Source organism: Spodoptera frugiperda, chromosome 4, assembly GCF_023101765.2.
Source record: "Spodoptera frugiperda isolate SF20-4 chromosome 4, AGI-APGP_CSIRO_Sfru_2.0, whole genome shotgun sequence".
Taxonomy (NCBI): Eukaryota; Metazoa; Arthropoda; class Insecta; order Lepidoptera; family Noctuidae; genus Spodoptera; species Spodoptera frugiperda.
Window position 1 is genome coordinate 458,134 of NC_064215.1, and position 20,218 is coordinate 478,351.

At 35.7% G+C, this 20,218-nt stretch overlaps 2 protein-coding genes across 3 annotated transcripts in view; one reads left to right on the plus strand and one right to left on the minus strand.

Moving 5' to 3' along the window:
• The window catches only part of LOC118272641 (GTP-binding protein REM 1), a 149,276-nt gene extending 140,627 nt beyond the window's left edge, over window positions 1–8,649 (plus strand). Inside the window, exons 3-5 of the mRNA XM_035589260.2 lie at window positions 1,183–1,268; window positions 2,084–2,273; window positions 4,100–8,649. Of these exons, the coding sequence (XP_035445153.1) occupies window positions 1,183–1,268; window positions 2,084–2,273; window positions 4,100–4,377 (554 nt within the window). The 3' untranslated portion in view covers window positions 4,378–8,649. The remainder of the gene's footprint in view (window positions 1–1,182; window positions 1,269–2,083; window positions 2,274–4,099) is intronic.
• A 7,868-nt stretch (window positions 8,650–16,517) lies between these two features.
• LOC118272828 (uncharacterized) overlaps window positions 16,518–20,218 on the minus strand; it is a 44,828-nt gene continuing 41,127 nt past the window's right edge. For both annotated transcript variants that reach the window (XM_050693528.1, XM_035589526.2), the window contains exon 2: window positions 16,518–19,654. In XM_050693528.1, the coding sequence (XP_050549485.1) occupies window positions 16,687–19,647 (2,961 nt within the window). In that variant the 5' untranslated portion in view covers window positions 19,648–19,654 and the 3' untranslated portion in view covers window positions 16,518–16,686. The remainder of the gene's footprint in view (window positions 19,655–20,218) is intronic.

Below are 20,218 nucleotides of genomic sequence, written 5' to 3' on the forward strand. Positions count from 1 at the left end.
ATCTTGTAACTTCGAACGAGATTGTTTGAGTATCCATTTTACCGGAACAAACACGCTCTCGGCAGATGGCGCTTTTGTCCTAACTTTCTTCTACTAGTTAAATAACTATAGATGGAGTTTTAATTAAAAATCAGTCGTAGTGCATTTGAATGTCCTTATCTAAATTTAAAACTACGTTACAACTATTATACTTTGGACGAAGGATAAATTTGACGAACAATAAGAATGTAATAGTTATACCTACTTTATTTGAATTATTATTGCGCTCTGTTAATCCGCACGAACTTTGTTATGTGTGTATGTACCTACGTCTAACAAATAAACTGAATGTAATAGACAATAATAAACTACGACTAAGGCTTGAAATTTAATTTGTATGTATTTATAATTTGGAATATTAATAATGTATAATTGTGTTTTTAAATTCTGATTTATATTTTATTATTGTATGCCTCAACGGCGGGACATAGCTGAACTAATTTTAATTATTTAAGATCTGTATTTATAATGCATACCTATGGTCCACAATAAAGCTGATTTGATTTGATTTGAATGGATTTTGTTACATAAAGTTTATTCACACGCAATTTAATCCCAGACGGGAGAATATTAAAAAAAATCTGCGAAACAAACTGTCGCCTGCAGTACAGTTGAGCCATTTGTAACATTTTTTAAAAGTCGGCAACGCATTTCACAATTGCACGTTTATCGCACAATGCTGTTCACGGCTATAAACCATTTTATTTTCTTTTTTTTTTTGAGAGAAGCAAGTTCAATTACTTAGACGAGTGAAGAGCGATTTAAATACTAAGAGAGAGTGTCAGATTCTTACTGGCTAAAATACAACCCGTTTCTACTCTTCAAGCTCAAAATCTTAACCCCTAGCGTGGTTTGAATCTGACAAATAGTTACACAGGAGTACACCGTGTAACATAATTTATGAACATTTTGTATTTTAAATGAAAGAGATGTCTAATCTGGAATTGTGGGGGAATTGTGTCCAGTATATGGCAATAGGCTCACCCATTACATGGGACTTATAACACAAATGGTGAAAAGTGGGTGTACATTGTGTAGCGGCATTACGTGTCGTAATGAGCACCTCTGCCTACCCCTTCGGGGATAAAAGGCGTGATGCTGTTGTTGTTGCTATGTCTAATCTGATATTTGTAATTCTTCCAGATTTGGACAGCACGGAGCAGAAGGTGTCTATAATGCTGAACGGTGAAGAATCTGAGCTTTACTTCGTCAACTGCACTACGACAAAGGTAAAAAGAAGAACGACGGTTTCGACTCCATGATTGGCGTGGTGGCTGGGCAACTAGCTGCCGTGGAACGTGTCGCGGGTTCGATTCCCGCACGGAACAACTCTCTGTGTGATCCACAGATTGTTGTTTCGGGTCTGGGTGTCATGTGTATGTGAAATTGTATGTTTGTAAACGCACCCACGACACAGGAGAAAATCCTAATACGTTTAAAAAAAGTAGTAATTTAGAAAAATAAGACCTTTTTTTGTTTTTGCTTTGATTTTTCGATTGACGCTATAGCGCATTAGGGTGGGAGAGCCATGCTTCGGCACGAATGGGCCGGCACGACCAGATTGATACCACAGTGATATCATAAACAACGCTGGCGTTGGGTTTCGTTGTATGAGTGAGGTTACCGGAGGCCCAATTACGCCCCTTCCCAATCTTCCAATCCCCGATTCCCCCACAACCCTTAAGTTCCTAACCTCCAAAAGGCCGGTAATGCACTTGTAACGTCTCTGGCGTTTCGGGTGTCCATAGGCGGTGGTGATTGCTTACCATTAGGTTTTCCGTCTCCTCATTTACCGGCTAATACCATAAAATAGCTATTGGCAACTAGCTGTTTTGCTTTTGATCGTGGTTCCGATCGCATCGGACCGCATTAGAATTCTTTGCTTTTGATGAGAAAGGCGCTAAAGCAATTTGTTTACCTGGTGTTAAGCAATCGGCGCCACCCATGGCTACCCACAACACCAGAGGAGCTTAATATTATGTATGTTTTAAAAAAACATTCTAATGCTGCTTTTGATCATCTTTAAACTATAAAACTTGTTTAGGAGGAGATCGAGCGCTCGGAGCCACCTGATGCCTTCGTGGTGATCTACTCCGTGGTGGACAAGGCTTCCTTCCAGAAAGCTGAACAGGAGCTGGCCAGGCTGCTCGACTGCGACATGCTTCGATCCCGACCAGCCATCCTCGTCGCTAACAAGATCGACCTGGCTAGAAGTCGAGCCGTTTCGACACAAGGTAAAATGTTTATATTGCGCTACGTCACTCAGAATCTATACTAATATTATAAAGCTGAAGAGTTTGTTTGTTTGAACGAATCTCCGGAACTACTGGTCCGATTTGAATATTTATTTTTGTGTTGGATAGCGCATTTATAGAAGGTTATAGGCTACAATTAATAGGAACCGAGTAGAGCGAGATGCGAGTCGCTAGTGATAGAGCAAAGTGGCGAACAATTGGGGAGGCCTATGTCCAGCAGTGGACTGCTATAGGCTGATGATGATGATGATGATGATGAGTAGAGCGAGTGAAACCGCGCGGAAGTAGCTAGTATACTTATAAATAAGCCCCAAAGAGGCTTGAAACCAAGTCGAAGTCAAATCATTTATGTATTCCAATTAAACCATAAATATGTAGATACTTCTGAAACGTCAACAAATAATAGTCTGTCAGTCTGTCCGTCAGTGAAGCTAGGCAAGAAGGAACTAGTCGGGTTACCTCTCATACTGTTCCGTTACTTGGAGAAGATTTTTTTATCCAAGTACTCCATCAGTTCTTTTTAGAAGCGTGACAATGTAACAAACATACATACGCTCACAAACTTCGCATTAATAAAAAATATTAATAGATTTAAAAAGTACAAAATGTTCCAAAATATACTACATCTCACTATACCAGTCCAGTACCCACGTATATATATTTTTTTATATAGGACAGTATCAACACAATTATGTTCCGTTATAACTGATTTCCCTTGAGACGGAGCTTCGTCTCATGATGACTTTATCCAAGTAATCCTATTATTTATACATTTCGGTATATCACTGATTGTATATAAGTAAGTCATTTACTTAATAAAAGTGGGTATTGGTCGAGTGTCGCCTTCTAGAAATAAATGTTATTAGTAGTAATAGAATCCACTAGGTACTTATTTATTAAGACAAAGCTAAAATTATAGGTTTAGTAACTTTTACCATTTTTTTTTAAAAAAAGAGTAACGATGGAGTTTCTTGCATTCGAAACTACACTTTGGAACGAGCACCTAGATTCACTGACGGACAATTCAATTTGACGTTTCAAAAGTGCCTAATTTAGGATTAATTTAAATAAATGCTTTGACTTTAACTGCGGTTTTGCACGCCTTCTTGCGAGGTTATGTTCTTGGTCATACGTCCAACTATGACATATGAAGTATATATAATACTAGCGACCCGCCCCAGCTTCGCATGGGTGCAATGGTGATATATTATGCATATATGTATTATACATATAAACCTTCCTCTTGAATCACTCTATCTAGTTATTAAAAAACTGCATCAAAATTCGTTGCGTAGTTTTAAAGATTTAAGCATACAATGGGATATAGGGACAGAGAAACTGACTTTGTTTTGTACTATGTAGAGATATATATTATATATTAAGTTTTAAATATGTATTTGGATATAGATTATTGTCTGATTTTTTATCCCACGGAAACGCGGGCGAAGCCGCTGACAGAAGCTAGTATAATTATAGCGACATGTAAAAGTGCTATTTTGTAGTCATTCAATCAACACTTTTGAAACTAATAGTAATCCAATCATTTTCAAAAGACCTTTTTGAACCTAAATAATATTTCGCCAACATTAAACACAACAGACATAGTTATACTTTTTTCTGAGGGGGAAAATCATCCAACGACTTCTCTCGCCTTGGGCGAGGCGAGAGGGAGTGTCAGACTCTTACTGACTAAAAACCACCCCGTTCCTACTCCTGCTTTTCGAACCGGAGTCCCGGTAAACCCGCTAGGTAGTCCGCAGCTCCGGACAGACGTAGTTATACTAACGAGTTATTTTCTTCAACAGACGGCAAATGCCTGGCGTGCACGTACAAAGCTAAATTCATAGAAGTCTCAGTCGGAATCAACCACAACGTGGACGAGCTTCTGGTGGGGATCCTCAACCAGATCCGGCTAAAAAAGCAGCAGTACACAGCCGAAGGTGGAAGGGAGTCCTCACCAGCTCACTGGTACAAATCCCGAGGAGTTGTTCGCGCCAGTATGAAGGCCAGGCAGATGTTCACCTGGATCTTCGGCAAGGAAGACTCCAAGTTTAAGAACTGTGAGAATCTGAATGTCCTGTGAGTAGAAAATGACGGACCAGTGTTCGTCTAAAGACATTGGGACTTCTGCGTGCGTTTGGAAGTGATAGTTCAGTGGATAAGGTTAGATATTGTTTGGTCGTACTTAAATGTTAAAATATAATAATACACGGCTAGTTATGGCGTCTGATGGGTATATTCAATTTGTTTTGTATGTGGCATATAATATTTTTAATTTTTAAATTAATTAACTATAGTGAGACATACTAAATTAACTTAAAATGACGGTTGACTCACGTATATTAATGGAGAAAAGCTAGTTTCGAGTCACAAAGCCGCGCATCAGCTGATGAAGAGGCCATCCTCTGTGACTTGAAACTATGTAGTTCTCCATTAATTTACGTGAGTAAACCCTGATTTTTAGTTGATATTTATAATTACCTAGTGTTAAATACCTAGGTAACAACCCCGAAATCATCAAAGAAGTAAAAGAAGATATTATTATGTACAAAAGCAACGCTTTGGCGCGCTTTCTCCTAGTCTATGGTCCATCAGATATGACATAACTAACCGCGTGTTGCCAACCCAAAAAAAATAAAATGCCAAATATAAAATTGGTATTAACTAGTCGTTATGTGCCAATTTTGAGAGAATTTAATAAATTTATGTATGTAAGTACTATATTTAAGTTAGGTAACATAATATGATAAGTGAGACGTGCAGTATTTTACCAAAATACTTTTAATATATCATTAAAATGACGTATCAGCAATATGTAAAGCATAAGTGATATATTATATCATGTAGATAAAAAATATTGTAAAAATATAATATGTACCTACTAATATTATTGGACCATGCGTACTTACATAATATTTAGTTACGTATAACCAGAGGTCGGAAATAGGTAGAGTTATTCATGTACTTTCTTGATTTTCATACAGCGAAAGAATAAAGTGTGCGTGATTTTTTAATTAAAAAGTTATTTATGTTAACACAATTTAAACTACTGCACGCACGACGTTGCCAAACTTACATCAATGACATCGGATGTCCAAAGTTGTAAAATATCAATACGTGCGATGTTGCCACATTTGTAGTTATTTCTATCTCTGACGTTACTATTATTATTTGGATTGTCCATTAGAAATCGCGGGAAGGTCCATATTAATATCAACATTTCGATGCAAGTACATAAATAACTCTACCTAATTCCGACCTCTGCTTATAACAGTTGTTACTTACGATAATTATATTATACATAGAATAAAATATTATACATAGTATCTAAAATACACCAATATATGTAACTTGTGTAGTTCATCAATAAATATTAGTAATGTAATATTATTATATCATATATGGCGTGTTTATAGTTCTGTCTGTCTGTAATCCATGTTATCATTTACCTATTTAAACAAACCCAGAAATAAAAGTAAAAAACTTAATAGCTATGGTTACCAATTAAATTCAAAACAGTTTCTTTTTAAGAAAATTTAGATTCTGAGATAAAACGCTGCCTCCAATGTACTCTGATTTTAATGAGAATTTTCTAAAATATTGCGTACCTAATTAAAATACTTATGCCTAACTGAGTTAACATTTAATTAATTTGTGTTCAAATTCACATTGATCCAGGGTCCACATTATTCCTTCCACCTCTACCAAAACTGATTTATCCTAAGCAAAAATATTTATAACCCCTAAATTGTAAGAAAAACCGTTTCGACATTAAATTACAGAATATTAATTTACCAAATTAACTTAAAATGAAAACAATACACGAAAAATGTGTAAAAAAAAAACAAAAATAAAATGTGTAATATTTTGAAAAATGAAACGTTTATTCACTTTGACCTTTGATAAAACCGAGTGAAACGGGTAATGAATACACTTTTATCCGGTTAAGAAGCTGAGTCTATGATAATCAGATTTGGTTGAACATAATGTAACAAATATGTATATGTTTGGTAAGACTACCAAAACCACAAAATGGCACCTAACTTATAATACTTCCTTCAATATATACTGTATATCCTTTGTATAAATCTAATAGTTGTATAAAATGTACATTATAATAACCGATGCAAATGCACTTATGGATTTGATGTTGTATTTTATATTGTAAGTGAAATATTATACATGTTTGTGTATTATATTATGTAGTAGTTCTTGTATTCATTATACATATATAATAGTCACATTTAGCCACGTGTATGAAGGTGTTTGTAAAATGGCTCTCGATTTAGGATTCTCTAGAAAAATAATGAAATTATAAATATTGTTTCCATAATAGTATTTTTAAACTGCTCAAGTTCAATACCTGAATAAAAAATAGTATAAAATATATTTTTTGGAGATCTTCGATGGACACTTGAAACACTAGAGACGTTACAAGTGCATTGTCGGTCTTTTGAGGGTTAGGAATTAAAGGGTTGTTGAGGAATCGGGGATTGCGAAGATGGGGAAAGGAGATTATTGAGCCTCCGGTAACCTCACTCACACAATGAAACAGCGCAATCGTTGTTTTAAGTCGGTTTTCTGTGAGGCCGGTCATATCATACCGGTCGAGCCGGCCCATTCGTGCCGAAACGTGGCCCACACTTTTATATAACTAAATACTTCTTATAGTGTTAAAAAAACTCCGCAGTACATTAGAAGAATGCCTCACGGTAGCAATTTTACAATCACCTAGTTATTTTCGATAATGTCCACAAATTAATCATAAAGTCCCATTTACAAAAATATTGTTACTTATATCCTATAACACCATGACTGAACGCCATAAAGTTGTTTATTACTCCTATTAAATATCTTTACATCTTTTGGATTACGATCGGAAACAGTGCCTTTTTATTATTAAAAAAAAATGTATTGTAACACCTTATGTGCTATTTTTACTAATAATTTGTGAAAAAAAATATTATAAAAAACCTACCTTAGTAGTTGTTGTACTTCCCCTTATATTTATATAAATTATATTGAAGTATATTCGTCGTGTATTGCTCGGGTTCGATTATCGAGTCGAGATAGTTATTATAACTTTCGTGAGACATACTAAATTAATTGTTATGTTTTTCGGCTTACTCACGTAATTATTTGACGAGGAACTCGACTAGTATCAAGTCATGCTAGAAGCTCATATTTATGAGCAGCATTCCGCGACACACGACGCGTCGACTGTCGCACTGTTGGCTGCTGCTACTCAAATAATGAAGTGAGTAAACTGAAAAACATAATAAGATTGAGATAGGTATTCATGGGATTTTCGATTTTTGAAATTCTCAGTAAAGATATGAAAATACCCGATGTATAGCCTCATAACATAACTGGTAAAGAATAACATTTAATATACCATTTACATTTATTATAAGCATACTGTCTATCCTGCGAGTAATTAGGAAGAGGGATATTATGTAATAAAACACATAATATTGGTTCACGACAACATAATTTCGAACTGCATTTAATAATAATATCCGGGTATTTCGAAAAATAACCTGCATCTATCCGGTTCCTTTCAAAATTGTACGTCAAACGAACTCATCCCGATACACAGCAGACATGCTGTTTGTTTGTAATGTAAATAAAACTTTATTAGTATTATATTATAGTGCATTTTGCAAAATATATGAGCTTTCAATTTCTATTAGTGGGCCTAGACAAATAATATGGTATTGGTAAATTATCTAATCTAGAGTAATCAATAAAATTGGAACGTCTTTTTGTATTAGGTATTGAAATAATCCCCTCCAGTAACCTCACACACACAACGAAACACAAAAACGAAAACGAAACACGAAAACAGTCGGTTTTCTGTGAGGCCGTGAAATCACTCTGGCGATTTCTTACCGAAGCATAACTCTTCCACACTTAAATATGTTTTCTTTCACTTAAATATGTTTATATATCAATATTTTTGTTACCAAAAGTCTTCTGTTACCAGCTTCAACTACATTAATATAATTCAAAAAATTTCCCATCTTTTACCCTAAAGTCAAGATCATGAAAATCAGTCCTAAATTTTTGTTATTTTAATGAATTCAAATGACTTTAAAGACTCAGTAGAATTCTGAAGTAACTTAAGACGATTTTAATTAAATTTTTAAGTCACAAGACACGATTAACTTTCCACAATTTGTTTATTGTAAAAGGTGTTCCAATTTGCTTGGTAATTGTGAACTTTGCCCGGATGATTTATCAATGCAATATGTTGTAAAGTGTAGGCCTTTAAGAATATTATCATTATTGTAACATACTGTAGCTAGTGTTTATTGTAAATAAAATGATTGACAATAAAATTTGATTACTTTAAGTTGTTCTACGTAATTTCCTCATTTCCTTCTCCTACGCCATTCTGAACACAGCCACTAGCTCGGGTTCAACTAAAATATACAAAAATATTAAAATGTTGCTCTACTGTGTCGTTGCCTCGTTGGCCAAGTGGCGGTAGCCACACTGACAGACTGACTGACCTCTTAACAGTGCTATATAAATTCCAATTTTAACAGTGTTATTCAAACACGAAATGAATCGTTAATTTATACGTAGGTCGGTAATAGGGACATTTTTTACGATATTTTCCACATCAAAGTGAAGAAAATTTAATGATCTTTTTGATGAAAAATCTTTTAGATATTTTATTTTCTGACTTGTAGATTTTTTATGTTTTTCGTATATATACAGGTATACGTATTATATTATGTTGTAAGAGGTACTTCTAAGCAATCTGTTTATTAATTTAGAACACCAACACTGCAGGAGGTAACTAAAATATTCTAATACTGCATTTAGTTTTAATCTAATGCAGTAAAGTGGGAATGTAATTACGTCGAAAGCTCAAGTGTCGTTACTGCACCGACATAGAGGTCGGAAGAGCGAAGGATTAAAACTAAACTACAGGTTTAGCTAGATAACCAAAGTATGCACAAGCTCCTAAACTTATTTCGCTTGCTTTTAAACTATATGTGCCTACATCGGTTGTTTGAACGAGCTAATCTCCAGAACTCCTGTTCGGAATTCAATAATTAATTTTGTGTTGGATAATCCATTTATCGGGGAAGACTATAGATAGAAACATCACGCTACAATCAATAAGAGCCGAGCAGCGATGAAACCGCGCGGGAGTAGTTACTCTAATTATATCGTAAGGTATTTCTTTTATATTTATCTACTTAGTACCCAATTTCATATGAGATAGATGAATCATCTGATGGTAAGCAATCGGCACCAGTCGTTTAAAGTAAGTATATGAGGTTTGGTGGTTTAGGTATTGATGATTGTCATGATGACTTGGAGGTTTGAGATTCTCATTTGAGCTTCTCGTACAAGAAGATTTAAAACCTGACAAGTACCAATATGACTTTTTCGTTCTTAATATTTTAGACACCACTGACTAACCGTATGATTAAGGAAAAACATCGTGAGCACAATTGGACTTTAATTTCTAACTGAAAGTTTGAAAACGCCAACCCGCATTGAGCAAATGTGATGATTATTGCTCAAGCCTTTTCCGCGTGAGAAGAGGCCTTTGGTCAGCAATGGACACTATAGGCTGAAAATGTGAAGTGATGGTTTGGGGATAAGGGTTGAGGAGGAAGGCTGAGAAGTGACAACACACACTATCCCATTTGCAATATTAGTCATACAAATTATATTATATGGTCCATATAAATGTGGCAACAATTCAACCACTGTTATAATGTATGTAAGCCAAACTATGCATAACTGTACCTACATGTAGTGCTTAGCATTGAAACCTAACTGCGGTTACGTCAAAGGGGTTGGAACATAGTACCGTCAGCACCTGTATTGGCTAACCGAAACATTTAATGTAATAATATTAGGCGTAACATGTATGTCTTGTCACAAGTATAAGTCACAGTGATTGCACAGATCTTACTAATATTTGTACTATAAATGCGAAAGTTTGTGAGTTTGTATATGTTTGTTACTCAATCACGTCAAAACTGTTGAAGGGATTAGGATGAAATTTGGAACAGGGGTAGATAATGGTCTGGAATAACACAGACTTTTTAACCTACGGGAACGCGCACGAAGCCGCGGGTGGAAGCATTTGTTAAGCGGGTTTTTTCTACTAGGGGTTGTCAGACTCTTACTGATTAAAAGTCACCCCGTTCCTACTCCTGTTTTCGAGCTGAAGCTCCGGTAACCCGCTAGGCAGTCCGCAGCTCTGGGTATGAAACAGACTGTTAATTGAATGGTTTATTAAGCTAGTTGACTGCGACATAAGCAACAGAATTTCAATTTTGTACGCACGCGTAGGCATTCGAACATAATTAAAAGTCGCCAAGGAAATTGCCGACCAATATTAATTCAGCTTGAACGAATGTGAAACCCCTGAGGGCTGAGATTGATTGTGGAATACCGGACAGCCTTATATTTGATTAACCACACGCTTTGAGACTGTAAAAGTGTTACACGTATAAAGTGTGGAAGAGCCATGCTTCGGCACAAATGGGCCAGCTCGACCACGGCCTCATCGAAAACCGACGCGAAACAACGCGTGCGTTGAGTTTCGTTGTGTGAGCGAGGTTACCGGAGGCCCAATTCCTCCCTTCCCAATCTTCCCAATCCGCAATACCCGAACCCTTAAATTCCTAACCCCCAAAAAGCCGGCAACGCACTTATAACTCCTCTGGTGCTTCAAGTGTCCATGGGCCGCGGCGATTGCTTACCATCAGGTGATAGGTCTGCTCGTTTACCGGCGTGTTTCAAAAAAAAAACCTTAGTAACTTACTTAGACTATAGCAATGTAATGTGTAACAATAAAATTACGGTAATTCTAAAGTTTGAAGGTTTTGCCCAATTACCCAGCGATCTTTACTTGTCACTGATTCAACTTAAAAACACTATCTACTACACCAATTATTGTTACACATGCCATATCTATACTATATACTATAATATATATATAATATTATAAAGCTGAAGAGTTTGTTTGTTTGATTGTTTGTTTGAACGCGCTAATCTCCAGAACTACTGGTCCGATTTGAATAATTCTTTTTGTGTTGAATAGTGCATTTATCGACGAAGGCTGTAGGCTATAAAACATCACGCTATGACCAATAGGAGCCAAGCAGAGCGGGTGAAACCGCGCGGAAGTAGCTAGTTGATTATAGAACTCGTATGTTAGATTTGTTTCATATTTTGATGTGTTTAAGTCAACATTAAACTGGTTAGTATCATTCGACGTTAAACGGAAAAAAAGCGATTTGATGATTTTCCCCGTCAAAAAACAAAATTGTTAATGACTCGCTAAAGCCAAAAATATTATCACAATTATGTATAATTTTGCAAATATGTTATATTGTTCTGTTTTAATGTGTTTTATTTTATTTTATATATTCTTATGAACTGAGAAAAATGCCATCGTTATGTTGTCCTACAGTGCATGTTGTGACACCTTAAAATTTTGTGCATTTAAATTAATTATAACATAAGTGTTTAGATATACATAGTGTAATGTAACAACTACTGGTTGTCCAAATAAATAAATAAATAAATAAAGCTAATACCTACAAATTACACCAAAATAATCTTACAATATGACTTGCGAATCATAATAATTTTAATCCATTTAAACCCAACGGTTGTTTGGCCATCACACCGGCTTCACGTAATTTCGTTAGCCAGTTCGCTCCCATTTCCTTTCACAACCACTAATTAGAATATCAAGCTAAAATGAACTGAAAATATAGAAGCCTCGGACGACGGGAGATTAGAACACTTCAAGCTTCAAATGTTTGAAATGAAAATTAAGAATAGTTTTATGAAATAACTTTCGTGAGACATACTAAATTAATGATTATGTTATCAGCTTATTCACGTTACTGTTTGAAGAGGAACTCGACTAGTTTCAAGCTATGCTAGAGGCTCATATTCATGAGTAGCATTCCGCAACACACGATGCGGCGATTGTGACACTGCTACTGGCGACTCGAGTTACGCGCCTTCGCGCCCTTTGCCTGGAATCACGCGCACGTTTCGCGTGCGACGCTGTTGGCATGTTAGCCTCTAACATGGCTTGAAACTAGTCGAGTTCCTCGACAAACAGTTACGTAAGTAAGCCGATAATATAATATTTAATTAAGAATAGTGTCAGAAAAGTAGAACCGGTTAGGAGAATTCATTTTTTTTCTTTTACCTGGCTCTAAGTAGATAGACGAGTAGAGGAATCACCTGATGGTAAAAAACACCAAAGAATTTACAAGGGTATCTTTTTTTACTAAACAACGCACCATCGGAAATATAAGAAACATCATTAGATATGTTCAGTCTTTTAGGCTCTTTCTAATCTCCCTTTTGTTTTTTTTTTTTTATATACAGGTGTCCCTGAAATCGACGTCGAAGTAGCGACAGATGATCAGCAAGGTTCCAACTGTTATCCAAAAAAATATTTAAAATAATTCTAAGTCATACAGTTTTTTTAAATTATAGTGACTTATATGTTATCTACAAAAAATATATACAAAGTATCCTGTACATATTGTTTCCGCATAATGGTATTCCATTATGCTTTTCAGCTGAGTTTTCTTGTGATCTGAAAAAAAAATACCAAAATTCATATCACTTAAAATAAGCATCCTTCTATCCCTGTTCTGTAGAAAAAATCCTTTGCACACCTCATTAAACATTAGCCTAGTAACCCAATAACAACTTTAACGTTATCACAATACAGTCCAATGTTCAACGGCTAACATTAACTTAGTATAAAGGCCTTTGAAGTCCAAGTATGGAAGATTAGTAAACCCTGCCATGGGAAATTAAAGCTTCCTTAACAAAGTTAAGGTTTAATTTCGATTGAGTATGTAATAGACGTTCGGTGGATTAATAAATAGTGTTTAATGGTACAACACCCTTAACTGAACTATGGTTAATGGAGGATTAATGGTGTCCCTTTCACACTTATAGACTTTCATTATTTTTTGTCTCGCTTGTTTAAATTATAGTGCCAGTAGAAAGGTTGACATTTCCTTTTTTTCGGTTAGTTACAGAAATGTCTATTTAATGGCCGTCTTCATTATTGTAATAACTGTTCGGCGGGCGAAGATGCTAAGCAACAGGGTACTGTGCTACATGTCGCCGGTATAATATAAAATAATAGAATCATGAATCATCATATCAGCCATAAGACGTCCACTGCTGAACATAGGCCTCCCCCAATGACTTCCAGATAAGTCGGTTGGAAGCGACCTTCATCCAGAACCATAGCTGAAACCTTTAATATGAAATAATTGCGAATCACTAAACACGAAACGAGTCACAGTTTTAAATAATTCATAGAAAAGTATTATGTTTGATATCTCGATAAAATAATAATTGAATATCACTAGCCTTTGTTGCAAGAAAACTAAAATATAAATACAAACGCTAGCTTTCACTATATTGATCCGGAGCTGCAGACTACCTAGCGGGTTTACCGGGACTCCGGTTCGAAAATCAGGAGTAGGAACGGGGTGGTTTTTAGTTAGTAAGAGTCTGACACTCCCTCTCGCCTCGCCCAAAGCTAGGGCAGCCATTGGATGATTTTCCCCACTCAAAAAAAAAAGCTATCAATATATAGAATAGAATCAGACGTTACTTTGCGAAAATCCATGCTACACTAACAATACAATAGATTTTTAGTTTTATTATTGTATACAGAGCGTGTAAAAAAATACCCATTTACATCAAGAAGCACTGGTGAAACTTGGTTAAGTGGGACCTGGATAAGTGAGAAACCTCCACAAATTGAACTCATACTGAGGTCCCAATACATTTGCACTGAATTACCTCTATTAGTGGGACATACAAACTTCTTTATCTGGGATTCGTTATTTCGATTTATCATCTTAGTTACCTCTATAACTGAGACAGCAAGTGAATTTTAATGCATAAACCTCAGTAACTGAGACAACATCGTTTTGTTTGTTGATTTACTTATTCTTATTCATTTATAATGTGCACATAACACATTGTTTTATTTAAGAATCACACCTCTTTATGTTAAATAACCCGTATGTTCACCTCCATTAATGGAACCCTCTGTAAATGAGACAAATGTTTATTTATACCTGGTTATCTGAGACACTAGGTTAGTGGAATACCTCTATAAGTGATACCAATTTAAAAGTGCCTTAATGTCTCACTTGACGAAGTTTCACTGTATATACATTATATATGTATATAGAAACCGTGCATTTGGTATGTATAAGTATACCCCCTTCTAGTTACACCGTGTACAATTTAATTTTTGTTTGTGATTATAATCTGTTCTGACTGTTAGTAAGATGTATCTAATTGTATATTTGATTATTTATAATTTTAATTAATTTGTTTTGAACTGCCTGTGTCATTTGATATACTTACTTTCTTCTTATGTTAAGTAAAATTGTGTCTGAACCAGACCCGTGCGTGCGGCGCGTCGCGTTCCGCGCGCGCCTCAAAGAGCCATCAGACCACCACAGATGGGGCCCAGTAGGGCTGATGCCTGATCCGGAGCTGCGGACTACCTAGCGGGTTTACCGGGGCTCCGGCTCGAAAAGCAGGAGAAGGAACGGGGTGGTTTTTAGTCAGTAAGAGTCTGACACTCCCTCTCGCCTCGCCCAAGGCGGGAGAAGTCATTGGATGATTTTCCCCCCTCAAAAAAAAAAAAAAAGTAAAATTGTGTTCCTCCTAAACTTACATTGTTGTGCCCGACAGGGTCCACATTGTGTCCTAGTTAAGTTTACCACCTAAGCCTTACATGTGGAAAGCAATAAAGTATTGAGTAAACTGAAGTACAACTAAAAATCTATTGTATTGTTAGACTAGCCATCAACATAGCCAATAAATTAATGTGCTCATAACGGTCATACAAAACTGGCAATTCCAATTTTAAAAACATTCGAAAGATGCGCTCGCCTTTTTTAAATTTGGAACGGAAGCAGCTTTGGCACCAACATGGCGGATCAGTGTTGCCAACGAGCGAACTTAATGAGTCTCATTGCATTGTTATGACCATTTTGTGCCAAATTCATATTCCTTTACTCTTTTGTCATAGAATTAGCCACTTTAATTTCGATACGAGGCTTCTATTACATAAACACAACAGCCTCGTTTATCGAGCGATCACAACTGTGTCTGCCAAACTAGGAATCTCAGGAATCAAACCTGGGATCAAAATTTAAGCTTTTTCCGTAATATAATTAGTGAAAAAATAGATTGAAAATTACATAATTATTATAACTTTTGTGAGACACACAGTTTCAAGTTGACACGACGCGGCGATTGTCGAGGAATGCTGCTCATGAATATGTGCCTCTATCATGGCTTGAATCTAGTCGTGTTCCTCTTCAAACAGTTACGTGAGTAAGTCGATAACATAATAATTAAGTCACTTTATCTACTCTGTCTACCCTTTGGGTTATTAAAAGTTATGTTGTCTTATGTATTTTATTGAAGTCCTTAATTCCTGCATGTAAATACATAGGTACATTATGTAATTATTTAGAAGAAAAGACTGCTAACAGCATCATCTAAAAGTGGGATAAAAACAATACCTATGCCATTGTATGTACAAGGGGCACACCCTTGTTATTGCAAAATGTATGTCTAAATAAATATAATAATGCTACAAAGTTTTATTTAATCAGTCACATTCTAATCTTTTTAGAGAAAACCCATAGTCTAGTAGTGAACTCTTACGGACACGAAGCTGCTGATTTTATTGTCATAGATAACCAACGACTTCACCTGTTAACGAATGAAAGTAATCGAAAATAGTCGCACTTCCATTGTAGAACATTTTAACGAAATAAGTACGCTATTAGACGCGAAAAATTACAAAGTCGTAATACAATATCTCATAAAAGTGTTGAATTAGACTGGTTGAAAACTGGTGCCAAATGTGTAAGCCTATGTCCATGGGAAGTTGCGATTAATTCAGAGGGAGATAGAACACTTTTTGTTATCCATTCATATGTGGCGACACATAACAAGTGACAGATGGCAGAAGTCACACATAGACGATCGACGACCAATCAATGGATGACATCATAAATCATACATCGCACATATTAAGTTTACATGCGAATAAACATGAATGGTGGATAGAAAATCCCAACGAACCACCGCACCGTTCTGGCGCGTACCCCAACATCGACTCGTCTGAATGTTTGTTTTTAAATAAAACTTCTGAAGGAGAAACTAATGGAATTTTATTACTCTTAATAACATCCTTAGCCTACAGAGTGCGATTTGAAACTGACTTATTCTAATACAAAACAATCTTAAAAACTAGCTTAAATGAACATAACAGCACCGGTGAGATATTTATTATATATTTGAGTACCTAAAACTAGCCTAAAAACTAAAGATCTCCATCCGCGCGCCTCGCCGATGACATAACTGTTGCATTATTATTATTGTCAATAGTATCAAGATCGTCAGCATAACTTATCGCTTTTGACAAGAGCTCCAGTGGCAGCTCTTGAGAGTCGATTAAGTCTCCAATCACCTCTAAGAATGGATTGCCGTGATACAGCACGTTACGCAGCACAATACCTTCCAGTAACTTGCCCTCCTTCTTCGAGATAGGCTTGTTTTTTATTAATTTTATAATGTTCTCTATGTCACCCAGTAACATTTCTAACACAAAACGAAACTTTGGATCCAGCTTGTATAGCTGAACAAGTTCTCGTAAAGGTATTTGTTCTGGATACCTTAGAGTGGCCCTCAGTCGTTTGATGCGATTGATTAAACACGTCTTTAATTCCTTTAGTCCATTGCCGTCACTTTTTGTTCTTGCTTGAGTTACTTTGTCAACAGTATTTTTATGTAAGTTTTCTATTGCTGTAAATGATACCTGATCACCCCAACAAGCTTCCGTAATATTATTTGTTGAGGAATTATGCTCTGCACACAATCTATTAATTTCCTGTAATATAGATTTTGAGTTTTCAATTTCTAACTTATCCGCATTTTCAATTCTGACTGAAGCAAAAATACTAAAGTTTTTGGCGCAGTCTATCATCATTGTTTTTACTAATGTCCAGTGTTGTGAAAGATCTTCTATACGATCAATAATTTCCTTCATCTTCTTTATATTTTCTTGATTTACTCTATTTAGTTTTATCATTTTTTCTAATTTATTCCGTCTTTTGATTATATCGATGTTGTTCGGAATATATTCTAGTTTTTTAATAGTACCTTTTTTATAATTACGAGGTTCTTCTTCTAAAACGCGTAACTTCTGATTGAAATCATCTACAAGATCATTGTTCTCGCATATACGTACCAGAATAACAGTACGACACCTCTCAATATACTTTGGTAATATTGTCGCGATTTTGTTATTCATTTCTTTGTTAATTTCTTCCTTTTTTGATGAAATTTTATCTCGGTTTTCTAACAGCAATGGAATTTCTTTTAGCAATTGATGTGACAATTTAGCTGGTTTCCAAACTTTTCTATAATATTCACCAGACGCTGAAACAAAGTCGACTCCATGTTCCTTAACACCAGATTCTATTTCTTTAACGCGTTGTTTAGCATCGTCAGGTAACTTTTCGATTCTTTCTTGAAGTAGATCTAAACCTTTTTGTAGTAACGAGTTATCTAATACCAATTTACACAAATCACGAATAGGAACAATTTGTTCTTTGATTTCTACTAATTCTTCTTTAACATTTAGTAACATATCGGCTTGGTTGTCCTCGATGTCAATCCTAATGCTCAGTTGTCCTTTGTCAGCATGTGACAAGAAGTCTCTAATGCCTTGTAGATGTTTGATGCTGTCCGCGGATATTGCTAACTGTGACAAAGCTTTTGTAAAATCAGATATATGTGATGACTCTCCAGTATTTTTTAACATTTCTCCGATAACCTGAAGAACTCTTTGAATCATAATAATACCAATATTTGCATCAGTAGTCTGTTCCAGAGCTTCGATGTATGTAATAATTTTATTTAATGAGTAATGATCACTTACCTCCATCATTGGTTTTAGGTAATTCTCATCCAACAATTTTTGTTTTGGTGTCTTGTTTTGTACACCAATTACTTCCTTCGTTGGGTTTGGGTAATTCTCATCTAACAATTTTTCTTTGTTTGTATTGTTTTGTACACCATCATTGGCTGGATCTGGTTTGATAAAATATTCGTTAAGTATATCTTTTAAATTTCGAAGACAGGTTTTGTAATGTTCTCGTTCGAAGTATAGCACAGGACCGTTATACAACTTATGTATATCATATGTTGTCTTAAGCCTTCCTATTACTCCATTGTAGATACCCCGATAATGAGTTTCTTCTGTTAACTGTCTATCTGCAGGTAGATACAATCTCCAGTCTTCGCTCGTCCGGTAGATTAGATGATAGATAGCACATTCTATTTCTCTGTAAGTATTCGATGCGGTTTCCAACTGGTTTGTGTTGAAATGTTTTTTTAAATAATTTCTTATAATGTATAACTTTTCCAATAAAAGTAACGCCATATTGAAATCCACTTTGCGAAAATAGAATTCGTATTTAATATCCGCTAACGCTCTGAAATATATGCTGTCCTTATCTTCAAAGTACGATTTGAGTTGATTTTCGATTTTGCTTCTAATATTTCGTATTCTTACGCTATCTACATCTGAATACTTGTCATATATACTCAACAGATTCAGTATCACTCTAGCAGTTTCTTTTACGGTAGTGCCTTCTGCAGCAGTGTCATCTGCGGCAGCATAATGTGACAATGGTTTTGGCAGGGTGTTGTACAGTTCTTGCTGAAAGTCATTCACTTTGATGAGAGATTGGAAATTTATAATTAGCTGTTGATTTATTGTCAGAAAATGACAAAGGATTAAAATTTTCTTAAAAATGCTGCAAACCCAGCCAAAAAGATTTTTGGGTGAATTAGCGCCGTTGAGTATTTTCCTAAGCATCTCAAAGTTATCCTTTTGGTGTCCTTTCCAATACAAGTCGCCGATCCAGTAGTCGTACAACTTCACCACCATTTCGAAATCTTCCAGCCGCAGCGCATGTCTGACCGCTTCTGTTCTCTTCTCAATCACTTCTGTAATGTTTTGTGTACTGTCAGTGAGATAGTACAAAATATCAGTTTGACTCAGCAAGTAGTCGAGAACATGCTTCTGGTTGTGGGAACACGCGGCAATGACAAGGTCGTCCTGTGTAGGACATGCCCTGGCTTCCGCGTACGCTTTAGATAGCGTTCTGATGCGATCCACGTCTTGTTCGAACCATTTAACTATGTTCTTGACCTCGTCTATCTCCCCTCTCCCTACAGCATCTCGTAGTTCCTTTAGTTTTGTCACAGGGTCCATTTGGAATCTGTAAATAAAATCATATAACATTAGGAATTTTATTCTGGTCAACGTACTTTTTCTGGTTAACGTAGTTTTAGTTTTGAGTTTACTCTTGAACTACTTATTCGTTTAAAAACAATAAAGTCAAATTATGATATCACTTTAAATTCTATTTTGTGTTTTCACAAACAGTCTAATAATATTTAAGTATGTAATTAAAAAATTAAAATCACTATTGAATTATTTGGAACTCTCAATGATTAGGGTAGCTCTGCTTGCCTTCTCCTATCAGTGTAATAGCGCAATGATATCAGAATAATTAATGAGCTTATTATCATGCAGCAAATCGTTCTTGAAATATTAAATACAAGCACGTCTTGTGCGGTTAACATTTTAGATGGAGTTGCATTCTTGTGTCGCTAAACATTTTGAGAACCGACTCAATAGAAGATTACATCTAACAAAACAATTGTGTCTAAGTGCTAAGAGCCATACTTCGGCACGAATGGGCCGGCTCGACCGGAGTGATACCACGGCCTCACAGGAAACCGACGTGAAACAACGCTTGCGTTGTATTTCGTTACATTGC